The sequence below is a fragment of the Thunnus thynnus genome, chromosome 12 (assembly GCF_963924715.1).
Source record: "Thunnus thynnus chromosome 12, fThuThy2.1, whole genome shotgun sequence".
NCBI lineage: Eukaryota > Metazoa > Chordata > Actinopteri > Scombriformes > Scombridae > Thunnus > Thunnus thynnus.
The window spans coordinates 24277631-24299292 of NC_089528.1; the positions used below are offsets into that span (position 1 = coordinate 24277631).

At 38.7% G+C, this 21662-nt stretch overlaps 2 protein-coding genes across 2 annotated transcripts in view; one reads left to right on the forward strand and one right to left on the reverse strand.

Moving 5' to 3' along the window:
- Positions 1-3042, forward strand: part of pigk (phosphatidylinositol glycan anchor biosynthesis, class K) — a 33660-nt gene extending 30618 nt beyond the window's left edge. The window contains exon 11 of the mRNA XM_067606475.1: positions 3013-3042. Within this exon, the coding sequence (XP_067462576.1) occupies positions 3013-3027 (15 nt within the window). The 3' untranslated portion in view covers positions 3028-3042. The remainder of the gene's footprint in view (positions 1-3012) is intronic.
- Positions 3043-3167: 125 nt separating this feature from the next.
- The window catches only part of st6galnac5a (ST6 (alpha-N-acetyl-neuraminyl-2,3-beta-galactosyl-1,3)-N-acetylgalactosaminide alpha-2,6-sialyltransferase 5a), a 54758-nt gene continuing 36263 nt past the window's right edge, over positions 3168-21662 (reverse strand). Inside the window, exons 4-5 of the mRNA XM_067606478.1 lie at positions 12814-12921; positions 3168-5893 (exon numbers count right to left, since the gene is read on the reverse strand). Coding sequence (XP_067462579.1) covers positions 5635-5893; positions 12814-12921 — 367 coding nt within the window. The 3' untranslated portion in view covers positions 3168-5634. The remainder of the gene's footprint in view (positions 5894-12813; positions 12922-21662) is intronic.

The following is a 21662-nucleotide window of genomic DNA, read 5'->3' on the forward strand; positions in this document are numbered from 1 at the left end:
AAAAAAAAAAAAAAAAAAAAAAGTGCCTAAAGGACTCTCAGACTGTGAGAAACACGATTCTCTGGTCTGATGAAACCCAGATTGAACTGTTTGACCTCAGTTCCAAACATTATGTCTGGAGGAAGCCAGACACTGCTCATCACCTGCACAATACCATCCAAACAGTGAAACAGTGTGGTGACAGCATCATGCTGTGGAGTTGTTTTTCAGCAGCAGGGACTGGTCAGGTTGAGGGAAAGGTGAACGGAGCAAAGTACAGAGATATCCTTAATGAAAACCTGGTTCAGAGCACTCAGGACCTTAGACTGGGCCGAAGGTTTACCTTCCAACAGGGCAATGACCCGAAGCACGCAGCCAAGACAACGCAGGAGTGGCTTAGGGACAACTCTGTGAATGTACTTCAGCCCTGACTTGAACCCAAATTGAACATCTCTGGAGAGACCTGAAAATGGCTGTCCACAGACGGTCCCCATCCATCCTGACAGAGCTTGAGAGGATCTGCAGAGAAGAATGGCAGAAAATCCCCAAATCCAGGTGTGCACAGCTTGTCTCGTCATACCCAAGAAGACTCAAGGCTGTAATCGCTGCCAAAGGTGCTTCAACTAAGCACTGAGTAAAGGGTCTGAATACTTATGTCAATGTGATATTTTTGTTTTTCCTTTTTAATAAATTTGCATAAATGTCTAAAATCCTGTTTTCGTTTGTCATTATGGGTAACGGGAGTGTAGATTGATGAGGAAAAAAATGAATTTAAATGATTTTAGCATAAGGCTGCAACATAACAACATGTGGAAAGAGTGAATGGTTCTGAATACTTTCTGAATGCACTGTATGCCTGGCAGAGCTGATAGTCTAAGCTTATTTTATACCACAAAGACATCCTTGAAATCTGTGCCGCTTGAGTTGACTTACACACCTGCTCTGTTGTTTTCTTACTGGAAACATTTCAAACAGTCCAGGGAGGTTTTTAAATGCAGTTTCATTTCTGTTCCAGTCTTGTATTTCAAAAGACAAAAGACAGAGCAACCATTGGATCCGAGCCTCCATATGCAATCACTGTATACCAGGCTGGTAGTAGATACAGTAAAAATTAAAGCTGCCTTATCTCAGATGGATTTGTTTGTTCTTAAACCCACTTCAAAATTGACTCCATCTCCTCTGTGCCTCTCGTTCCTACTTCAGCACCGGCAGATGGAATTGAATGTACTCGTGCCTCTCAGCATGGTGATGTACTCCCCTGTCTCCTCTGTCACTATGGTTTCCCTATGCTAATAAAGATCAGTGTCTGTCTTCCTTCACACCTGACTTGATGGCGAGAAAAAACAGTGACAGGACAATATTAGAGAAGCCATCTCCAAAGAGGCACAGAGATCTCAGGCAGGATGCTCTAAATATGTCACATAGGTTGTTCAAATGACAAGCTGCGTCGGTATTCACCAGCGAAAAGCACACACATATGCTCTATATCTTAAGAAGTGCAATATGTTGACATTAGCCCGATGTGGCAGCCTGCTAAATTTAATGATTCACGCACAAACACGAGCACACACATACAGTTTAGAGACTGACAGCCTGACAGGTTTTTCAATTTCCATGGAAACTCAGGATTTCCAACTGCTTGCTTGTCTATGAGCTTTTGTAATGTCAATCATTCACAGGAATTTTCATAGTAATTTTAGCAGCCAAAGATTTTCATTCTCGTCTGCGACAATAGCTGTGGCATAAATCTTGCTCAGTGGTGCTTGCTTACTGTATTATTAAATTTAAATTTCTAAAACTTGGAGTAAGAGAACAAAAATAAAGAGGAGCAAATCTCACATTCTGGTGACAGACTAAACGCCCAGGAATAAATATGAACAACTTCCTCTCTTCTGTCCAGATTGCATTGTTTGAAATTCATTCATTTATGCAAAGTAGATTTAACACAAAGTATAAACTAAGAAAGCAAAGAGAATTTAAACGAAGCACCACTTGACACAAACACAATTGGTATTATAAGCATTGGAAATATTTTTTGGTACGTTAGTTCCCATGATAAATATTTAAATAGATTTGAGGTTGAAAGTTCATTCTTGCCATTGGAAACAGTAACAGAAGCAGGACTAGACTGTTTCCAAGATCAACAGTAAACTCTTAATCTAAATTTTTAAGCCAAAATAGAAGAGAAATCCTTCAAGTGGTCAGAAAAATGTAAATTTTGAACATCTATAATTTCATAACAACTGGGCAAACCCCATCAGTTCAGGAAGACAATTGAAAGCTCCATAACAGTGACTAAAATTTACCTTACGATGAGTTTCTGTTGTCATTCAAGATCTAAAAATGTAAATGTACGTTTATTAAATTGAATTGCATGACAATATTATAAGCCTGTACAATGTTATACACTTCCTACTTTTACCACCCAAAAAAACTGACTCAAGACCCACTTACTAGTTTTTTTTTCCAGAGCTTTCTTGGTCTTCTTGCACCTGTCATCACATAACCAGAGTTCCATACTTTAATATTGTGATGAGAACTGACCTGTCTCCGTGACAACTGAACAAACTCAGTCCATAGATGATCAGGAGATGCGGAATCAATTTATAGACTTAACTGATTAATTGAAAATGAAAATACAGTAACTAACAGCAACATAACACCATTTGAAAAATATGATAAAAATATAATGTTAAAGAGAAGAAAATTCAGTTATTTATCAGGCCTGTTCATAGTTTTTTTTTTACAATGAGCCATCAATCATTTTAAATGCATATTAAGTGCATTTTTTTGACATAGTAAAGGCTCAACTGTCTAATATTGAAGTGTTTATAATCTGAGCAAATCTCTGCAGGATATTTAGTTTTCATGTTTCCTTGATCTATGTGCTTTACCTTCAGTTGATATAGCAGCAAATACAAAAAAAAAACATGCTCCAACACTCAGTTATGAAGACGGTCAGGGACTTGTTTGTAGCTCTGGGGAATAATGAGAAGACCTTGTAGCTCTGCCTGTCTTTCATTATTATTTCAGTATGACACACCCTGATGTCACAGCTCGACAGGAAGAGAGAGATTGAAAAGTGGAATGGCAACTGCCGTCATTGGAGGGTGAAGGTGAGTCACTGGCCGAGAAGGGTCTATCTGCAGTCTTGCAGTCTTACACACGCACACCCACTTTATTACATGACATGCCCACTTTACTACACGACACACACCCCTGATGTTGCCACCGTAACTGCATACTACGCGACACATCCACCTAACCCCTGACCCCTAACCATCTCGCTGCTCATGCCTAAACCTAACCAAATGGGTGTGTCGTGTAGATAGAGCTACTTGCACGCACTGGTCTCACATCCTCCACAAAACCTCAGTGTTTCATCTTCATTTCTGGTTGCTTTGAGATACAAATACTGAAATAATGCTTCAATTTTAGTTGCTTAAATTTTTACCATTCTGTTACGGTTTGATTTAGAAACTGCTGAATACAAGACTACTAATAAAAAGTATTTTTATTTATAAGTGGAATGACATTTCCATCATGTGCAAAACGAAAAAGGACAGAAAACAGACTGACATTAGTGCTAAGATGAGTAATCTATTAGTCAAGCAACAGAAAATCAATCTGCAACAATTTTGATAATTGATCAATCAAAAATACGAAGACTTTCACAGGTTTCAGCTCATCAAATGTTAAGATTTAATGCTTCTATATCATTGTAAAGTGAATATATTTGAGTTTTTGACTGATTTTCAGACAAAAACAATCTGAAAATGTCACCTCGGTCTCTGGAAACTTGTGATCAATGTTTTTCACAATTTCTTGACATCTTATAGTCCTAACAATTAACTGATAATGAAAATTATCAGAAGTATAGCCTTAAAAAACATACTATGACTCGTACAGACTTAATTAGGCAGTAACCTAAAATATTCAAGTGCTTATCACTTTGCTAATACATACAGTACCATGGCACACAGCTGTTCGCAGATCAGTCTCTGAAAAACAAACACATATCTTGGTCTTTCCTGTTGTACAAAGTCCCCGTGGATGCACAGCCAGGCAACATACAGTAACACCGCTCCTGCGCAGCTGCAGCTGTTGGTGATGTATGAGAGGCAATCGTGTCCTCATCTCCACCGAGGAAACATGATGTGAGTTGTTGTGGCGTGAGTACCTATGTATCTGACCCAAAGCATCTCCTCTCATTACTCACATTACAGAGATGAGGGCAAAATCAATAGGAACTTAGCACCAGGTTGTATCATTAAGATAACCATACGTCTCATCACTTTCTCCTGACTGACACCTGATTCTTATTCATGGACAAGGAGAGAAAGGAGGAGGAAAATAAAGGATCTCAGGGAGAGAAAGGGTCAGTCTACATGAAGCATATACTCCATCAAATGAGAGGAGTGCACACATAAGACACAACTGAGAGAGGAGAGAGTGACAGATCACATACTCATCAGGTTAACAAAAAAAGAAAACCTAGTGTTCTTCCAAACTGTTATTCTCCTGCGAGGCGATTCAGGCTCACAGAGGCGGCAGCAGATGAATATAGTAGGATGGATGCCGCTGCTGCATCCCTGCTCTCGATCTTAATCTCCCACTTGTCTGGTGTGACATGGCTGTGCATTTACATGAAAATACAGCGTGTAGCTATATAAATCGCACTATTAACTGATGACAGGAGCTGACAGAGCCTTATGATACATACGTACGGGGCTGAGGAGGTGCGCACATGAGATAAAACCTCCCCGTGAATGTGCCACACTTGTCATTCAGCCAGGAAGTGCTGCACCGCAAAGGTTGACTTGGGTGACATTGGTGAGCTTACAATGCACACAATAGAAAGGAGGTATAAATGAAAGTTGGAGAAGTGATTTATAAATATGCTTTGATGGAGTTTGAGCCTTTGTTGCACGACAGCGGGGCCTGAAGAATCTCATTGAACTTGACCTCTTCAATCTTTGAAAACCACTGATGAATGTAACATTTTAGCTATGATATTCATACTTTCTCAAATAGCCAAATTTAACTGAAGCTACATTATTAGTATTCAGCCTATGCTTTATCCAGCACTATATTATTTGATTATGGGCATTGTAATGATGTTTTTTTTTTCAATGAACTGTAAACAGTGAATCCTGCATAGATCCTTCATCCAACAGAGGCTTTGTGGGGAGCTCAAACTCAAGTCTGTGTCCTCTGTGATCCCTCTGGTAAACACACTATATGTATACAAACACACTCACACACACATAATGCACAAATACTGGGAGGATTGACAGTAAGACACTGCATGCATGCATCGAGAGTGGAGAGTGTAATGATGTTGCGTCCTTGTACAACCTCATTTCACACAGGTTTTTCAAAAAGGGGATGTACAACTTTGAACTCCGTAAACAAAACACACTGTTAGAGCTGCAGTGGTTGAGCTGGAGAAATGTTTGTAACCAATGTCCAGCAGGATCGACAAGACTCAATCTTCTTCTGTGTTCACTATTTTGCTCATCTACTTCATGTTTTCTCCTTTCGGTTATGGGTCCAGTAACCCTCAGTGCAAACAGACCCATATTGTCCTTCCTTTCCTAGTCCTCAGTCCATCTGAGATGAATCTCTCAAGCGTTTTCTTCACCACAACACCAGTCACGTCTTATGGTGTACCAGGGGTGCCGCAGTGACTGTTCCCTCCAATGTGTGGTTGGCTGGAAGCGGCGGGGGGCTCCAGTCCGGCTGGTAGAAGTGGATGTCAAACGTCCGTGCCCAGTTAGCGAAGACACGCTTCTCCGTAATGAAACGGTGGTGGCTGCCCCGCCGCCCGCGCTCATGGGATATGTACATGGCACACTCGTCTGGGCCGCGTGGCTCGTAATAGTGGTAGGGCACGGAGTGGTGCTGAGGCTCCCTGCAGTGGTGGAGAGAGAGGAGAGACAGATGACATTTAAAAAACGCTTTAATGAGTCACTTGAGTTTCATGTGACACCACAGACTGTTTTTCATTTCATGGAGAGGGAGGGAAACTACAGTTTGATCTGCGTTCATTTGTTTCTTACGCAGCTAAATATAACTTGTTTTTAACAACCTTTAAATGCCACCTGCAGCTGAACACTAAATTAAAAAAACAAATAAAGAAACAAAGTTTTACAAAGCGGCTGACGGAAGTAAACCATGAGCAGGAGACTTAAAGAAACACCAGTGAGTAAAAGACATCCATTTGTATGCTTTGTAGCCTTGTAGTGTATGTCTTACATGGTAAAAGGTGATGCTAATGATTCTGCCATCTGTACTAGATTTTTTATTTGAATACATTCCTTAGTGATAAAACTAGAACTTTTGTTCCTGTATTTATATTCATTATTTAAGAATTTAAGTCCTTGAATTTAATTAATCTTTTCTGAAGAGCAGAAGATAAACTGTTCACACTCTCTACACTGATCTGCCATAAGTTATACCTCTGATCCCAGTGAAATAGTAATGATGCATCTCATCATGGCCATCCTTCATTATTTATCCGTGCATGTTTTCACATATATTTCCATTTATCACAAGCCTACAGCCAGTTCTTGGTATATAAATTGATAATTTTACTTCCATTTCTACAAGGAGCAAAGCTGTTGTAGACCTAAAAACACGTCTTTACACCGTCTAATCTTGTAGAAAAGGTTTGATCTGAAGTTATGAACTTGATTGATGATGGTTGTAGACTTCTTGACCATTCAGCGCTGTATCTATGATTCCAAACAGGAGAATTCTTTACTAGCTGTAATATTGTAGGCTCTCAGCAACAAGTGAAAAGACAAAATAAAAATGTTCCTGTTAATTTTCTTTCTTCTGAAAGATGCCATGAAGCGTTTCTGGAGGTCATACATCAACTGGAAAACGGCCAGAAAACAGAGGAGAAGGTTGATCATTATGATCAATTTTGTGACCTTGTGTATAAGGAAATGGATAAATACTGTGTAGTAAAAAGGGTTGTGGTAAAAGAGCACTATAGAATAAAGCAACTATATTGGAATGATGAATTAAATAAGTTATAGGTTGACTTGTGTTTAGCAGAGAAATCATCTCTGAACTGTAAGGATCAGAGTAAAAGAAGGACTCTAAAAGTCTAACTCTGATAGAAGGCTGAGGTTTTTTCAAGAGATGTTTTAAAAGGGGACAAACTCTCCAGTTAGAACATTTACAGCTCAATAATCTGAAGCAATTGATTGGGTTGAAATAAATAAACTGGGGCCACAAAAGAGCAAGTTCATTCTAATGGAGATTTTAATGGAAAATGGCAAATCTTCTCTCAAGACTGACCAGATATTGAAAAAGTGGGAAACAGATTTATAGTTATTTAGTTCCTCGTTATTTAATGGTCAATTCTTAAAGGAAATATGTAAAGTAAAATGCGAGCTTGAAAACACTTTGCCAAAATCGTATGCTGAATAATGAGATCACACTAGAAGAGGTGCAGAAAGTGGTAGATTAAGCTAATGCAAATAAAGCTGTGGGTGCAGAGGAGCTCCAAGGTCCTAAAAACTCCAAATTTGGTGAATATTTCACATCGTCTGTATCAAACATGCTTTCTTAATAGTATTATTCCATTTGTGTGGAATAAGTCTATAATCAAACCTATCACTAAATCTGCAAAAGTTGACCCCAGAGCTCTATTAAACTACAGAGGTAACAGTTTGATCAGTACAGTATATAAATTATACTCAATTATATAATAGTATTATATAATTATATAAAAAATATAGTAGTAGACTTAATAATTGATTAGAGACTCATGGATTATTGGTGGATGAGCAGAATGTTTTTAGTAAAAGCAGGGCATGTACAGACCATATGTATGTTATATCCTCAGTGGTCAGAACAAGATTATAAGAGGGGGAAAAATATGTTTTGTTGATTTCAAGAAAGCCTTTGATTGGATCAATAGAAACCTTTGAGAATATAAATGAATATGTTCTGGTATCGATGGTAAATTCTATAACGCCATCAAAGCCTTGTACAAATCCCCAGTTTCGTGTCTGCAGTTAAATAATTCTAGGACCGGCTGGTTTCCTACTCTATTTGGAATTGTAAAGGTAATCAAAGAGCAAAGGATTGTTTTATCATTTTAATGTGCAGAGTTGTGCAAGGATGATCATTACTTCTCTCCTTTTGTTAATGTGTGCATGTTCTCGAGAGAAGGAATGTGCCTTAGGAGGCTCCTCTCTCTTTCAGACAATTTCCATGACAGAGTGAAGCGGGGAGATGTACTTTCTCCTACAAGTGTTTCATTATATTCTGGTGAAACTGTGTTGGTTGCAGAGACAGAGATTAATTTACAAAAAATGTTAAATATTTTGCGTTTATGGTGTAGTAAATGGAGACTGACCATTAATAGTGACACAACACTGATTATACATTTTAGAAAGGAACACGAGCGGCAGAGCAACCATATATTTAAATCCGGATCAGTGCCTCTAAAGTACACTAGTTCTTATACATATCTCGGTTTGGTTTTTAATGAAAATATGTACTTTACAGATGGAATTAAAGTACTGGCAGAATCAGCAGGAATAGCACTAGGGTCTGTAATGAATAAAATGAAATTATGTCCTGACCTTAGTTTTTCAACCTTCACTAAACTTTATGATTCAAGGGTGGACCCAATTTCATTTTATGCTGCAGGAGTGTGGGGTTTTAAGAATGCCCTCACCAGTAATGCCATCCAGAATCAAACCATGAGGCGCTTTCTTGGAGTGCATAAATTTACTGCTAAGCGAGCTGTTGAAGGGGACACGGGATGGGAGTCATGTCTTGTAAAGCAGAGAGGTGAAATAGTGAGATTGTGGAACCATGGCCTTATTCAGCTGCCGGGGGAAAAGACTGATCAAAAAGATCTGGGATCGAACACACAATTATCCTTGGTCGAGAGAGGTTACAGCTATATTTTCTCTTTCTGATTTGAATTTTATTTTCAGGAATGACTTGCAGTGTAATATAAGTACAAAAACTATTAGAGATCTATAAGGAACAGTGGAAGGACGACATTTGTAAGAAACCAAAACTTAGAAGCTACATTCAAATCAAAGACGATGACTATACAGAACCATATTTAAAATTAAATTTACAGAGTAGGCAAAGGTCCCTGTGTGCTCAGTTAAGAACTGGTACTCACTACTGGTAAATATAAAGGTATTCTTGAAGAGCAGCTTTTATGTGTTTTTTGTGATCTTGGTGTTGTCGAGGATGAATTTCATTTTATATTTCGTTGCCCTTTGTACAGTTACTTGAGGAATAATTTGTTGAAAAGATCCAATTGAAAAATCTTGATTTATTTTGGTTGTCTGAAGCTGATGTGTTGAGTTGGCTTTTTTTAATATGGAGCTTTTTGTTTTGGCCAGATTTATAGTAGATGCTTGGCGGCTAAGACAGAGAACACTGTATCCATCATAACAGGACATTTCTGCCATGTAAACTGAAATGTTCTCTTGAATCTGTGGAAGTGTACATCATGATTTGTCATGTGGCTTTCCTGGTTATTATTGTTTAGTGTCTTGTAAGCTCATATGGACCGGGCACCAGAAGGGTGCAGGACACTTAAATAAACAATCAAATCAAATCAAATCAGATCAAATGAATCAAAACCCATGATGTCTCTGTTCAAATCGGACCAGGGACCTTTGTTTCATGTCATCCCCTGCTCTGTCTGCACAAATTAAATGTGAAATAAAGGAAAATGCCATAGAAAATAAGCTTCTAAAAGGGAAGAAAAGATGCATCTCACCAATGTGTTTGAACAGTTTTATAACTACTGTCATTGAGACTTCACACGCTGGTCAAACACTGAGACTGGAAGGACATCGTTTCCTTCATGAGGGTCTTAGAAAATAGTAGAGAGGCGAGCACTTTAAAGTAGTGACATCAACATATATCAGTAGCTTAACATTGAAAACAATTTCTATGCAGCAACAAGAGAAAAGGGGGAATAAGTATCAAAACACTGGAATGTTATTGGGATTTTTGTGATTTTATTATAGTTGATGCATCATTTATATTTACTGGTTATTTATTAATGCTCTGACTTTATAAATAAACTCTTCATGTCAACAGGGTGTATTTGTCATGATGTTAGAGAGACATGTTTTTGAATTCTTACTTGGATCACGTCCATTAAAATCTGCACTTTGCTTTGTCATGAGAACTATAAAGATTATTAAGTATCAGCTAATGATTGCTCAAAGAAATGTATTTCTTCGTTTTTATCATCATGTTTGAATTTGTGCCTAAACCCAAAATAAATGACAGTTCTCTAATCAAACAGAGCTGGGGACCAAGATATACTGAACATTTTACAGTTTGTTCTTTTTATTGAGAAATCTAATAAGATTTGTTCCTTGTCCAATAAAATCCCCCAATTAAAGGGTTGGCTGAGGTGGAAGAGACGTGAGCTGTAATTTAAACCATTAAACTGTGTTAATGAGGCTGGATGAGTTATTTGCTTGGAGCAAGACAATAGTCATGTATCCCGTAGTTCTTTAAACTTCTCCTACATAGAACCAGCATCACTATTATGGTCTTTTTTCTGCCACATTCAGTGTGTTTCTGATTAAAAGAGACTAAATCTTAGTGACCTGGAAAATGTGTGTATTGTACAGTGAATATAGAGGGAAATAATTCTCTACACTTCTTTATTCTGAGATCTATGGAAGCTGAACACACACACACACACACACACACACACACACACACACCAAAAAAAAATCCAAGTCTTTACTTTTTGCCAAACACTGTGTTGCGATGGCAGCCAGCAGTCAGTCCCATTTTCGCTCTGACCTGGATTCAATTTGGTATTTGTTGTGGTTACATTTCAGTGCTAATGTTGCAGCTGTAGTGATTCATGTGTTTCATTGTGTAAGATTGGCAAAGCACTTGCAGATTCATTTGCAATTGATGTGATAATTATTATGTTTTTTTTTAAGTTGGTTTCAATGTCAAAAGTCAAAGTCTCATCACCACTAATAAAGAGGACATGAAGAGTAACTTTAAATCACTGCACAGTGAAAATCAAGGACCCTAAAATGTTTTCTTTTAGATAAACAGAAGGATTAAGTGCTTATTTCTGAGTTTGAAAGACTCTACTTGTTTGTCTAATAAAGTGTTTTTAAGAAAAGTGAAATGCAATGTCACAAAGTTTAAAACAGGTCTGTTTGTCTTAGTTCATGAAAAGTTTTGGAGATTTTTTAGGAGAAAACAGAATCATGTTTTTAGTGCATTTACTAGTTGCTACTAATACTACTTATGTAAAGTAACTAAGTGTTAATTGAACCACCTGTGGAGGGAAAATCAAACCACAACATGCAGCTTTTAAAGCCCCCGAAAATGTGGTTTCAGACCTCAAGTATTATAACATTTAATGTTCATGAAATAAGAAACAATTAACATTTTTATTGAGAATTTAACATTCAGAAACTCAGCTTATCTGTTCATTGTGACTGTGTGGATGTGGTTTGATCAGATCTGATCAGCAGAAAACATAAAAAAAACACCTGTCAGCATCTGTCATGTCATTTTATTTCAAATATTCACCTCACCTCACCTTCTCCCCAACTGAGCCGCACCCTCATGAAACAGGTGAGAAGAGCTCAAAGAAAAACAGCAGTCTTTCAACAAAACTGTTCATCCTTTGACATAAGATTATGTCTTATGAAACTGATGAAATGTTCTCAGAGCCTTATATGTGCCTGAAATAAAAGACAATGTATGCTATGCAATGTATGTTTTAAGCTTATTTCATGCCCGATTTGTAACATTTTATTCTACTCTGCAGCTGTTGACTGAAACTCAAATTGCATACTTGCATATAGTCATCTCACAACAGAAGCAGAAAAATATGTTTATCAGAATGTAGTGATGACCAAAAAGATCATCTGCAAGTCTGCATTTCAAATACTGAATAATCCAGAATACATCTTTAAGGGTCAACAAGATCTGTCTTATCTCAAATGCAGCCAAGAAAGAAACACAAGCTGCTTTACTTGATGTTAAGTGGACACAACGGATGTTTTCGTGATTAAGTTTGTGATGTCTGAGAAGAATGAGTGAAAAATGTGCCGTTTGGATGCTTTACAGTGTGACAAATAAAACAAATATAACCAAACTGAAAAGAGTGGATGTATCCAGTGGGAAATAAAGGAAGACTTTCCGATTGTCTCAAGCTTATATAGTGTAGCAGGGAGTCGGATCAATCCACGTGACCTGAATCTCCCTGACGACCTGGCTCCAGCCTCCAGGTCCACTGTGTTAACTATATGCACTATAGAGGAAGCTTTTCCCACAGATTCAGACCTCACGCTTGAAGTTGTTTTCTCACCTTCCATGTGTAAATGTGATCAGTAAAAAACTTACACATGTATATCTGCAATTCCAAGACATATTTCTGAACTTTTTGGACTGTTAACAGACTCAAGCTCGCTGTGCAATAATGTTTGTGGTGGTCAGAAAAATGAGCAGAGTGAGACCTCTGTTTTTCCTCTCTCTCTCTTGGATCCCACAAAATTAAAATCAGTTCAACATCTCGAATACTGGCCTGTTTACTGACATTTGTTTTGCTAATATTCAGGCAATTTCAGCCTTCTAAAAACATCTCCAGCCATACTGACATTTTTATTTATAAGCGGCCTGAATATATTTACAGTTTTAATCTTCTTATCAGGCAGCTGTGGTGCGCTGCTATGAATTTATATACACTTGAAGCAACTGCATATACAGCTCAGCTTTAAAACTCTTAGCGATAGTACTTGTCAGTGAGCTGATGATGATGTTTGACATTCAGCTCCACTGTCTCACCTGCAGAAGTCAGGGGCAACCATGCCGTAGACATTGATCCTATCACACAGCTCGAGGGCAATGGTCATAGTGAACCAGCCGGTGCTCAGCCAGGAGTTTGATATCCTCCTGCAGGAGAGAGATGGAGTTGGGGGTGGATGGAGAGAGAAAGAAGACAGTTAGATGGATTTCATGCGTGGGAGACCACAAGGATGAAAACTGTACTACATTAGATTTTTTGAATGTGATTAACTGGGATAGATAATCAGAAAATCTCACGTCGGTGTATTATGGCAGAATAAAGATTTATCTAAATCCAGGGGTCGATTTCCCTGACTGCAAGATCATTCAAGTTCCCTCACAGCCTCATTAAAATACAGATCCATCCTACATATCGACTGATACAAATGAACCCTGTCAAATAATCAAACCCTTAATCAGAAAGTAGCCTTGGTCTGCATGTGGTGCAGATAGCTGGAATGACATAGCTTCAGCTGTAGGATGATCTGCACTTTTAAGTCTGTAGTTTTGAAGTCATGCCCACAAAGAAATGAGCATTAATCAGTTTTCTGAAATATGCCATGTTGAAAGAAATATGAAATTATATTTACATTGCATCAGAAAATCACTGTAAATCTAAATGTACACCAGTGTGATCTCTTTCAGGGTCGCTGTCAGATTCAATCCTCACATACTGTTCATATTCTCATATTCTGACTAAAAATTAGTTTCTACACCAAACTTCTGAACCACAGTTCTGTTTTACATTCTAAAATACCTCATCAGTCATTAATAAATGTTTCATTAATCCTTAATAAAGCTGTCAAAGAGCTGACAGAGTGTATTCTATTTATATATATATATATATATTATATATTTATGGAGAAAAAACATTCACAATCTCACTATATTATGCTCCAGGAGAACATATTATAGGATGTGAAGAATACAGCATGTTTAATGGTGATTTTTGAATTTTTTAATAAATACGGGTCAAATTTGTAGATTTGTATGTACAACCATGCGTATCAGCTGCGCAGAAATTTAAAAAAATTCATACATTTTATTTACATTTTTCTATATTCTGGATCGCTTTAGGAAAAGTTTGACCAAAAGAAATGTGTATAGGGTGTTTTTACAGCTCTCAAATGGAAAAATGGGTCATATTTGACCCTGAACAGCATGTAAGGGTTTAAAAAATGACTACTAGGCATTTTTTAAGAATTCCATGTTGGTTTTGAATAGATTTAATGGGCTCCAGTCATTAAATTTGCACCACTTCTGAAGGCGTCCTCGGCTGACATTACTGTCTTTTTAGAGGCTGTAGTGTGAGAGAGATTTAAATAGTGGTTATCATTTGATGTATTTCTTGTAAATATTATATATTTTTATAAATGTTGTTCTCAAACCAAGTGGTTAGTGTTAGTCTATCATTCAACACCTGTTCCACATGCCTATATGCTGTGTATAATGAGACAGTTGACTGTATGTAAATTAATTAGCCTCTATTTAACAGTTAGTTTATGTTGTTGTACTTTTCTCTGAGCCAGTGGTAAGACAAATCCTAGTCATGTAGATTTCTATGTCTCTTTAATGTGTTGATCTGACAAGCCTTTAGAAGACTGTTGTTTGTTCTTCAGTTCAATGTGATAGCAATGTCACTTTGTCATCTGATGCCGCTTTGGTCCACACCTGTGTGCTGTCATTCTGGCATACATGGTTGTGAAGAAATCTTATTCCTAGACTAGCTGAACTCTTGACCCTTGTTTCTATTTGAAGTTTGGTTACTAACCTTGAGCATTAGCTATAGATATTTTTGATTCTGTAAAAGGGTACTTAAGAACTGGCTGAATGCCAACATGCCAGAGAGAGAAATGGTAATTCTAGGTGGTATGTACTCTCTCTGAGAATTATGATGCATTGTACTTCTGATTGTATTATTTGATTACATTATTTCAAAACCCGACAATGCTCTTTGTGTGTTTATTGAGCGATCAAGCAATTCTCCACTACAGTAGTAGCAGGCTCAATTTTAAAACTACAGTAAAGATACTGGTATCATATGAAACTAGACGACCTAAGACATCCATTGGTACCAACCATGTCATGCTAGCTTGTTGGGAAGGGGGCTAAAAAACTCTCCTAACTCCAAAGTTGGGCTAAATTTTGGTGAGGGAAAAACTGGCATTTCCATTTTCAAAGGGGTCCCTTGACCTCTCACCTCAAGATATCTGAATGAAAATGGGTTCTATGGGTACCCACAAGTCTCCCCTTTACAGATATGCCCACTTTATGCTAATCCCTTACAGTTTTTGGCAAAAACCGTGCAGTTTTTTTGCATGCAGTATAAATGTGTTATTTTCGCCTATTCTTAAAATGGTGTATTTAAATATTTCTGCACACTAGGGTCACTGAACAGCCTTGGAACTGCATAAATTGGGTATGACTGGGAAATCTGAGACTCTTGTGGATTTGATGAGTCCAACTGTATTCATGTGTGATGATGTCAGTCCCCATAGTAGCCATTTAATTGTAGTGAGACCATTATTTGAAACTCTATAAAATGTTGTTGGATAATCACAGCCTCATGAAACTTTACAACCACAAACTAGAGACCTCGGGCATTCAGAGGATGTATGACAATATGGGGCAATTTCCAGACCAGCAGTGCTCACCATCCAATCACCGAAAAATGCAATTCTTACAGAAATCTTCAAATGTCTAAAGTTTTTCATACCAAAACCCAGTATGAATTTTTTCTATGGTATATATCTTTCAAATTTGCCTTTGTATGATTTTTTGAATTAACTATTTACATTTCTCACATGCTTTCATATCTTTAAGATGTGTTTTGTAAACCCAAGGAATATTGTTAATGACTTAAATACAATTAGTGTTTTAGTCTAGTGTTTCATGGTAGTAGCATGACTCTAGGGATGGCAATGTTGGTTTGGTGGTCCACCACTTTGGTTCAGACTCAAATATCTCAACAACTATTGCATTGATTGCCATGAAATTTTGTACAGACATTCATGTTCCCCAGAAGACAAATCCTGCTGACTTTGGTTATCCTTTCCTCTAGCGAGTGAAATATCTTGACAAGTATTTGATGGATTGCTGTGAAATTTACTTAAGATATTCAAAGACCTTGGAGGATAAATTCTGACTGCTTTACTGATCCTCTGACTTCTCATCTAGTTCCATCATCAGGTTTCCCAACACTGTGGTTTATGACTAAATACCTGCAAAACTAATGACATTCCCATCAACCTCAGAAGTGCTTTGTGTTTAGTGCTGATTAGTAAATATCTGCATGTGAACACACTAAACTAAGATGGTGAAAATTATAAATATTACCTGCTAAACATCAGCAAGTTGGTATTATCACTTCGAGCATGTTAGCATGTTGACGGTAGCATTCAGCTAAAAGAACCTCTTTGTTTAAGTAAAGCCTCACAGAGCTGCTAGCGTTTAGACCCTAGTCTTGCTTTTGTTATGCAGTAGCGACAGAAAACTTCATAATATTGATATATGGCTGTTGGCCTGTAGTTACCCTGTAATCTGCTTAGCACAGTCATACAGGGGTTTTAGCTGTTGTGCTCCGAAGCATAAATCAATTTATAAGTTAGTTTCTGCCTTATATTTATTCTTGTTGCCTCACACAATGTGTGAAAATATTCAGGCAAGTATGAGCTGATGTAACAGGTCTACAATGAACAATTCAGCAAGGATAAATTTGAATCCTCCAGCTGAATCAGGCACAGCTGTGCATTTCGTCATGCCTCCCCTACTACACAGCTGAACCTTATCTTGACTTGGATTGTGACTGGTGACCAGTGGATGTATTCATGCATCAGTTATCACTGTGCATTCTTACATGGAACTTTTGTATATATTAAAGGTTACTGGATGGATATAAGTAACCTTTGCAACCTTTATTATAACTGTTCCAACAGGGTAATTTTCTGGTGTGAATGTAAAATTGCAGTTCGCCAGCATCAAGCTACATCACAATTAGAAAAGATTTATGAGAAGAAGGAAGAACATAAAATCAATTCTTCACAGCACAGCAATTACTGTACACTACATGAACTTCCTCATTAAATCAAGATGCAACAGGGCCACCTGTGGTATTCTGCCATCAGTAAATCATACATTTTGATAGCCAACATATTTCATTTTATTTTGAGTGAAGGATGGTTGAATTTGACAGAAAATGTGCTGGCGAAAATAGCACAGAAAATAGAAAGAGATTTTGTTTTATGGTACAATGCCAGTTCAGTGTGAGCCAAAATGTTCAGACTTCTGTGCTTTGTCAGATGATAGAAGAAGTGAAAGTTTCTGGCAAAAGTGGTGAGTAGAACTATCAGCATTTCGGTTGGTAAATACAGGAAAACTTTTTATGTACCTTTTGCAATCTGTCGTTAAATAATAGTATCAGAGCTGTGGACTTGAGACTTGAACTTAAGTTGGCCTTTTGTCGTGCCAAAACTATAGGTACAGTCACATAACATTTACATTCAACGAAATTTTCCCACACTTGGCCTTGAAAAAGGATGTGATGTCACATTTATGATGTGGGTAATAAATAAATCTTGATCAGAGCAATCACCAACTAAACTGTATGAGAACAATACTACAGTTTGTAGTCTGATAGTGTGATAATGTACTAAAAATGGTGATGAAACACACTAGAATAAAACTTCTCCATTTCCAAATGCAGTACAGCAGTTTTTCTATTTTTTGGCTGACTGAAAACATCCACTCAGTCAAAGTTGATCAAAGACAAATCGACAGCAGCAGCTGGACATAACACCGATACAGGGAATGCATTTAGTTTGACCTGTTAGCATGCTAACATTTGCTAATTCACACCAAACAAATGGCAAACCAAAGTACAGCTGAGGCTAATGTGAATGTCATTAGTTTTAGATTCATCCTCTGGAAAACATAAATGTGCAGAATTTAAAAAAAATAATTCTTGATTAAATGGGGATTAACAAAGTCATTAGGATTTATGCTCAGGGCACCTTGTACATCTGTACCAAATTTCACAGCAGTCAACTTATAGTCTATACCAAAATGGTGGACAGCCAGTGACAGACTGACATTGTTAACTCTAAAGCCACACGGATAGCAACATCATCAAAAGCATTGCAAACATGACATTAAATGCACAAGTATTTTTTTTTATTTGCTTCTTTTTTTAGGACATGTTTTCATATATATCATTTCATATGATTTTAAGTAGGCGGAAGTTTAACCTCATGCTTATGAGCAGTTTGACAAGATGCGTTCCTGATCGCTTGTCCACCTCGTCACCGTGCTGCTTTCAGAAAGCTTGTTACTGCTTCTTGTCTGTTCCCACACATATATACACAAGCATCCATAGCAGTTGGGTTTTTTCCTCCACAAGACAGAGAAACAAAGCCTGATAATAAAAGTCTTGACAAGAACAACCAGGCAGGCATCTCGACACCCTGCTCGCCTCCGGTTGATGAGGGTGACACATTTGGAGTGGAGGGTTTACTTGGTTGTTTGAAAAGGTGTTCAGTCTTTCTTTCTCTTATTTTTCTTACAGAGAGAACAGTGTAGGGGGGATACATGTCAAGCAAAATCGTGAAATAAAAGGCCTGTTTAGCATTTGTAGTTTGAATATTTCCCCTGCTTGGGGATGGTGAGAAAGAAAAACAACTTCCTGGGAAGCTGTAGGTGTTGAAAGGAGTTGAGCAGACTTTGTAGACATGATCTTTGAGTATAAGAAGATACACTTTGTTGTCTTGAATTCCCAAGGCTTTATGTCCACACCTCTGTGTATTTTTAGCCATGCTGGTGTTGTGGTGCTGTGTCGGAGTGACATATTTCAGAAACTAATGGTAAATGAAATTGTGTAGAGTTTGTTACTAGTTTTTTTGGGTTTTTTTTACCTGATATCAAGCGGACCCATGGAAAACCAATCCCAACCCAATGTTCTTCATTTTAAAAAGAAGCAACTCAATCCAAAGGGGACCTGAGAACTGTTATTCCAGGACTGAATTAGACCTCAGAATAAAATCAAAAATGCAGTTGGCCTGAACAAGACCCTATACTGAGTTCCAGACAACTTGGAACTTGAAAATTTCCGACCTTCGACTTGGAAAAATATGATGGAATGCCTCTTGAAGTCAGAGCTTTGACTGGGAAGCTCGGGCAAATTTAATTCTGAAATAAATCTGATTTCATTTCACTTCACAGAGAAGCAGATGCTCTGATGTCACTCACTATGGCAACATCCACAGAAGTGAACATGGAGGACAACCATGCCGTATGGTGACATGTTCCTTTGCTATAAGGACAATGTTTGCAGTAATTTGTTTAGAAACAGCTCCAAAGACTAATAACAGCGATCACATTTTCAGCCTCAGTCTCTGGTGAGGGAACATGTCACCCAGTGCAGTGGTGTGGCTCATTGACATGTTTTTTTAATGACTTTATTTAATGAGTTTTGCATTTATATAAACATGTGCACATAGACAAACATACTGAACTTGCACAGACATTACCATGCATTGTACCCACCCCTTATCCCTCCCTAACTCTCCTGGGAGCAAGAGCACACTCAGAAAAGAAAGAACAATGAAATTAGGCAAATTTCATTGACATGTTTTTAATAGTTTTTGGACAACAACAGAGGTCTAGGGCACAGAGGAGTAAGATATATCAAGCTTTACAATACTTGTAAGTAAATCAATTAATTGTTGGTTTGGCTCTGCACATGAGATTTGTTGAGAGAGAAAAATGTAGGAAATGGCCAGCCTTATCCTTTAACATAACATGTTATTATACAGAACCAGCACGTTAACATGTTAACATTAGTGTGACAAATGTTACACTCTCAAGATTAAATTAACATCAACTATGTGCATTTTAACTCGCTACTGTTTGCAACACTTCCTCTATGACAGAGAGTGCTCCCAGAGTGACTTGCAGGGCATTTTTGAGAGAGCGGGTCTCCCTTTCCCAGCAACCCCCCAAATGTGATGCATTTGGCTGTGGGGCAAGCTGGGCTTGGACCTCTGGTGCTAGGGCTGAAAAGGCCCCCTTCATTTCTTGTTCGACACCTCTAAAGTTTGCACCCTAGTCAGATAGCAGCTTGAAAGGTTTTCCCCTATGGGACATGAATTGTCTGAGAGCCATGAGGAATGAGTCTGTATTGATGGCAGAGAGAAGGTCAAGATAGACTGGTCTGGTTGTCATGCATTTGAACATGATTCTCCATCTTTTCTCTTTCCTGTGATCCACCGTGACCATAAAAGGACCAAAACAGTCATCTCTCATGGAATAAAAAGCTGGCGGGAACAGTCGCAATCTGGAAGGGGGGAGATCTGCCATTTTTGGGACAATAGGTTTGCCTCACCACTACTGCCAAAGCAAACGTGAGCTCTGGGCCTGGGTGGTGTAGTTTCCCATCTATGTCCTTAATGATGAGCTGTGTAATCACATGCTTAGGGTCAAGCATTATAAGGTGGACGATGGCTTGAACAAGTCCTGTGTTGTGATGCAGACGTCCACCTACTCAAATAAGCTGTGTGCTGCTATGTAACTCAGGAGCCAGAGTGAGAAGCTGACTGCTGTTTGGCATGGGTTTGCCTGCCTGCAGTACAGCCAGTTCTTCAGGGAAGCAGTCTTGCTGCACTTGTTGCAGCAGAGAGTTCTCTGCCTTCTGGTACTCGCTGACAGAGAGAAAGCCGTCAGTAGTTGCTTCTAGAAACTCTGCGAAGGTCTTGAACTGGTTCGGGTCCGGTCCTGGAGGTCTTTGGATTGTGAGTGTGAAGTTACAGGTGATTTGCTTCCTTATTTCCCCCCTGTTGACCTGCATAGTGAGCAGCTTATCTGGCCACTCGTCTGGTGAGCTGTAGAGGAAGGACGAGCCCCGATACCAGTGGTGCTGGTTTCCAAGCTCTGACAGTCTTTTGCCCTGGGTGATGTCATCTGCTGGATTACAGGCTGAGTCCACATAATGCCAGGTCTCACGCTCAGTTAGATCTTGAATCTCCGCCACTCTTGTGCCGACAAGGACTTTAAACTAACATGAGTCAGACTGCAGCCAAGTTAAGACAGTGGTGGAGTCTGTCTTTAGAATGACCTGATGGATGACCAGCGATAGTTCTGTGGTGAAAACTTTAGCTAACTGTGCTCCTGTAAGTGCCATGCAGAGCTTCAGTCGGGGGATGGTCTGCTGCTTTCTTGGTGCTACCGATGATCGAGCAGCTAAGAAGGCAATCTCAACCTTACCACTGGGATCCTCAGTCCTGAGATAGGCCACTGAGCCATAGGCATACTCTGAGGCCTCACAGAACACATGATTTCTCTTAGATTGTTCCCAGGATCCACCTGTGAGCTGGTGTTGCATTGTGGTAGGGAAATGTGTTGCAGGTCTGGCAACTCACTCCCACGTCTTCCAAGCTTCAAGGAGTTGCAGAGGCAGATTAGGGTGTCTGTGGGGCAGTGCCACTGAAGACCCAGTGCTGATTCCTGGGCGTCTGGTTGGCCTTGTGCTATCCAAACCAACTGGTTTGTTGCTTGCCCACTGTTAAACCGCAGAGCCCCCATCAGCAAGTAAGGTTAACAGTTTATCCACAAGGGTTTGGGCTTCTTCTTCTTTCAGTAAGCTCTACAGACAGTTGTCCACATAAAGGACTACAAGACTGACTCATGCACATCCTCTCCTGGCTGGCTGTGATCCAGCACATGCTTCTGTAATGTGAATGTCACACAATAGGGACTGCATGTTGTACTGAATGGGAAGAGAACTCTTCATTCGTAAACGCTGTGAGCTGCTCTAGCTTGTGCCCACTCTGTCTTGACTGAAGGCATAGATCCTCAACTTT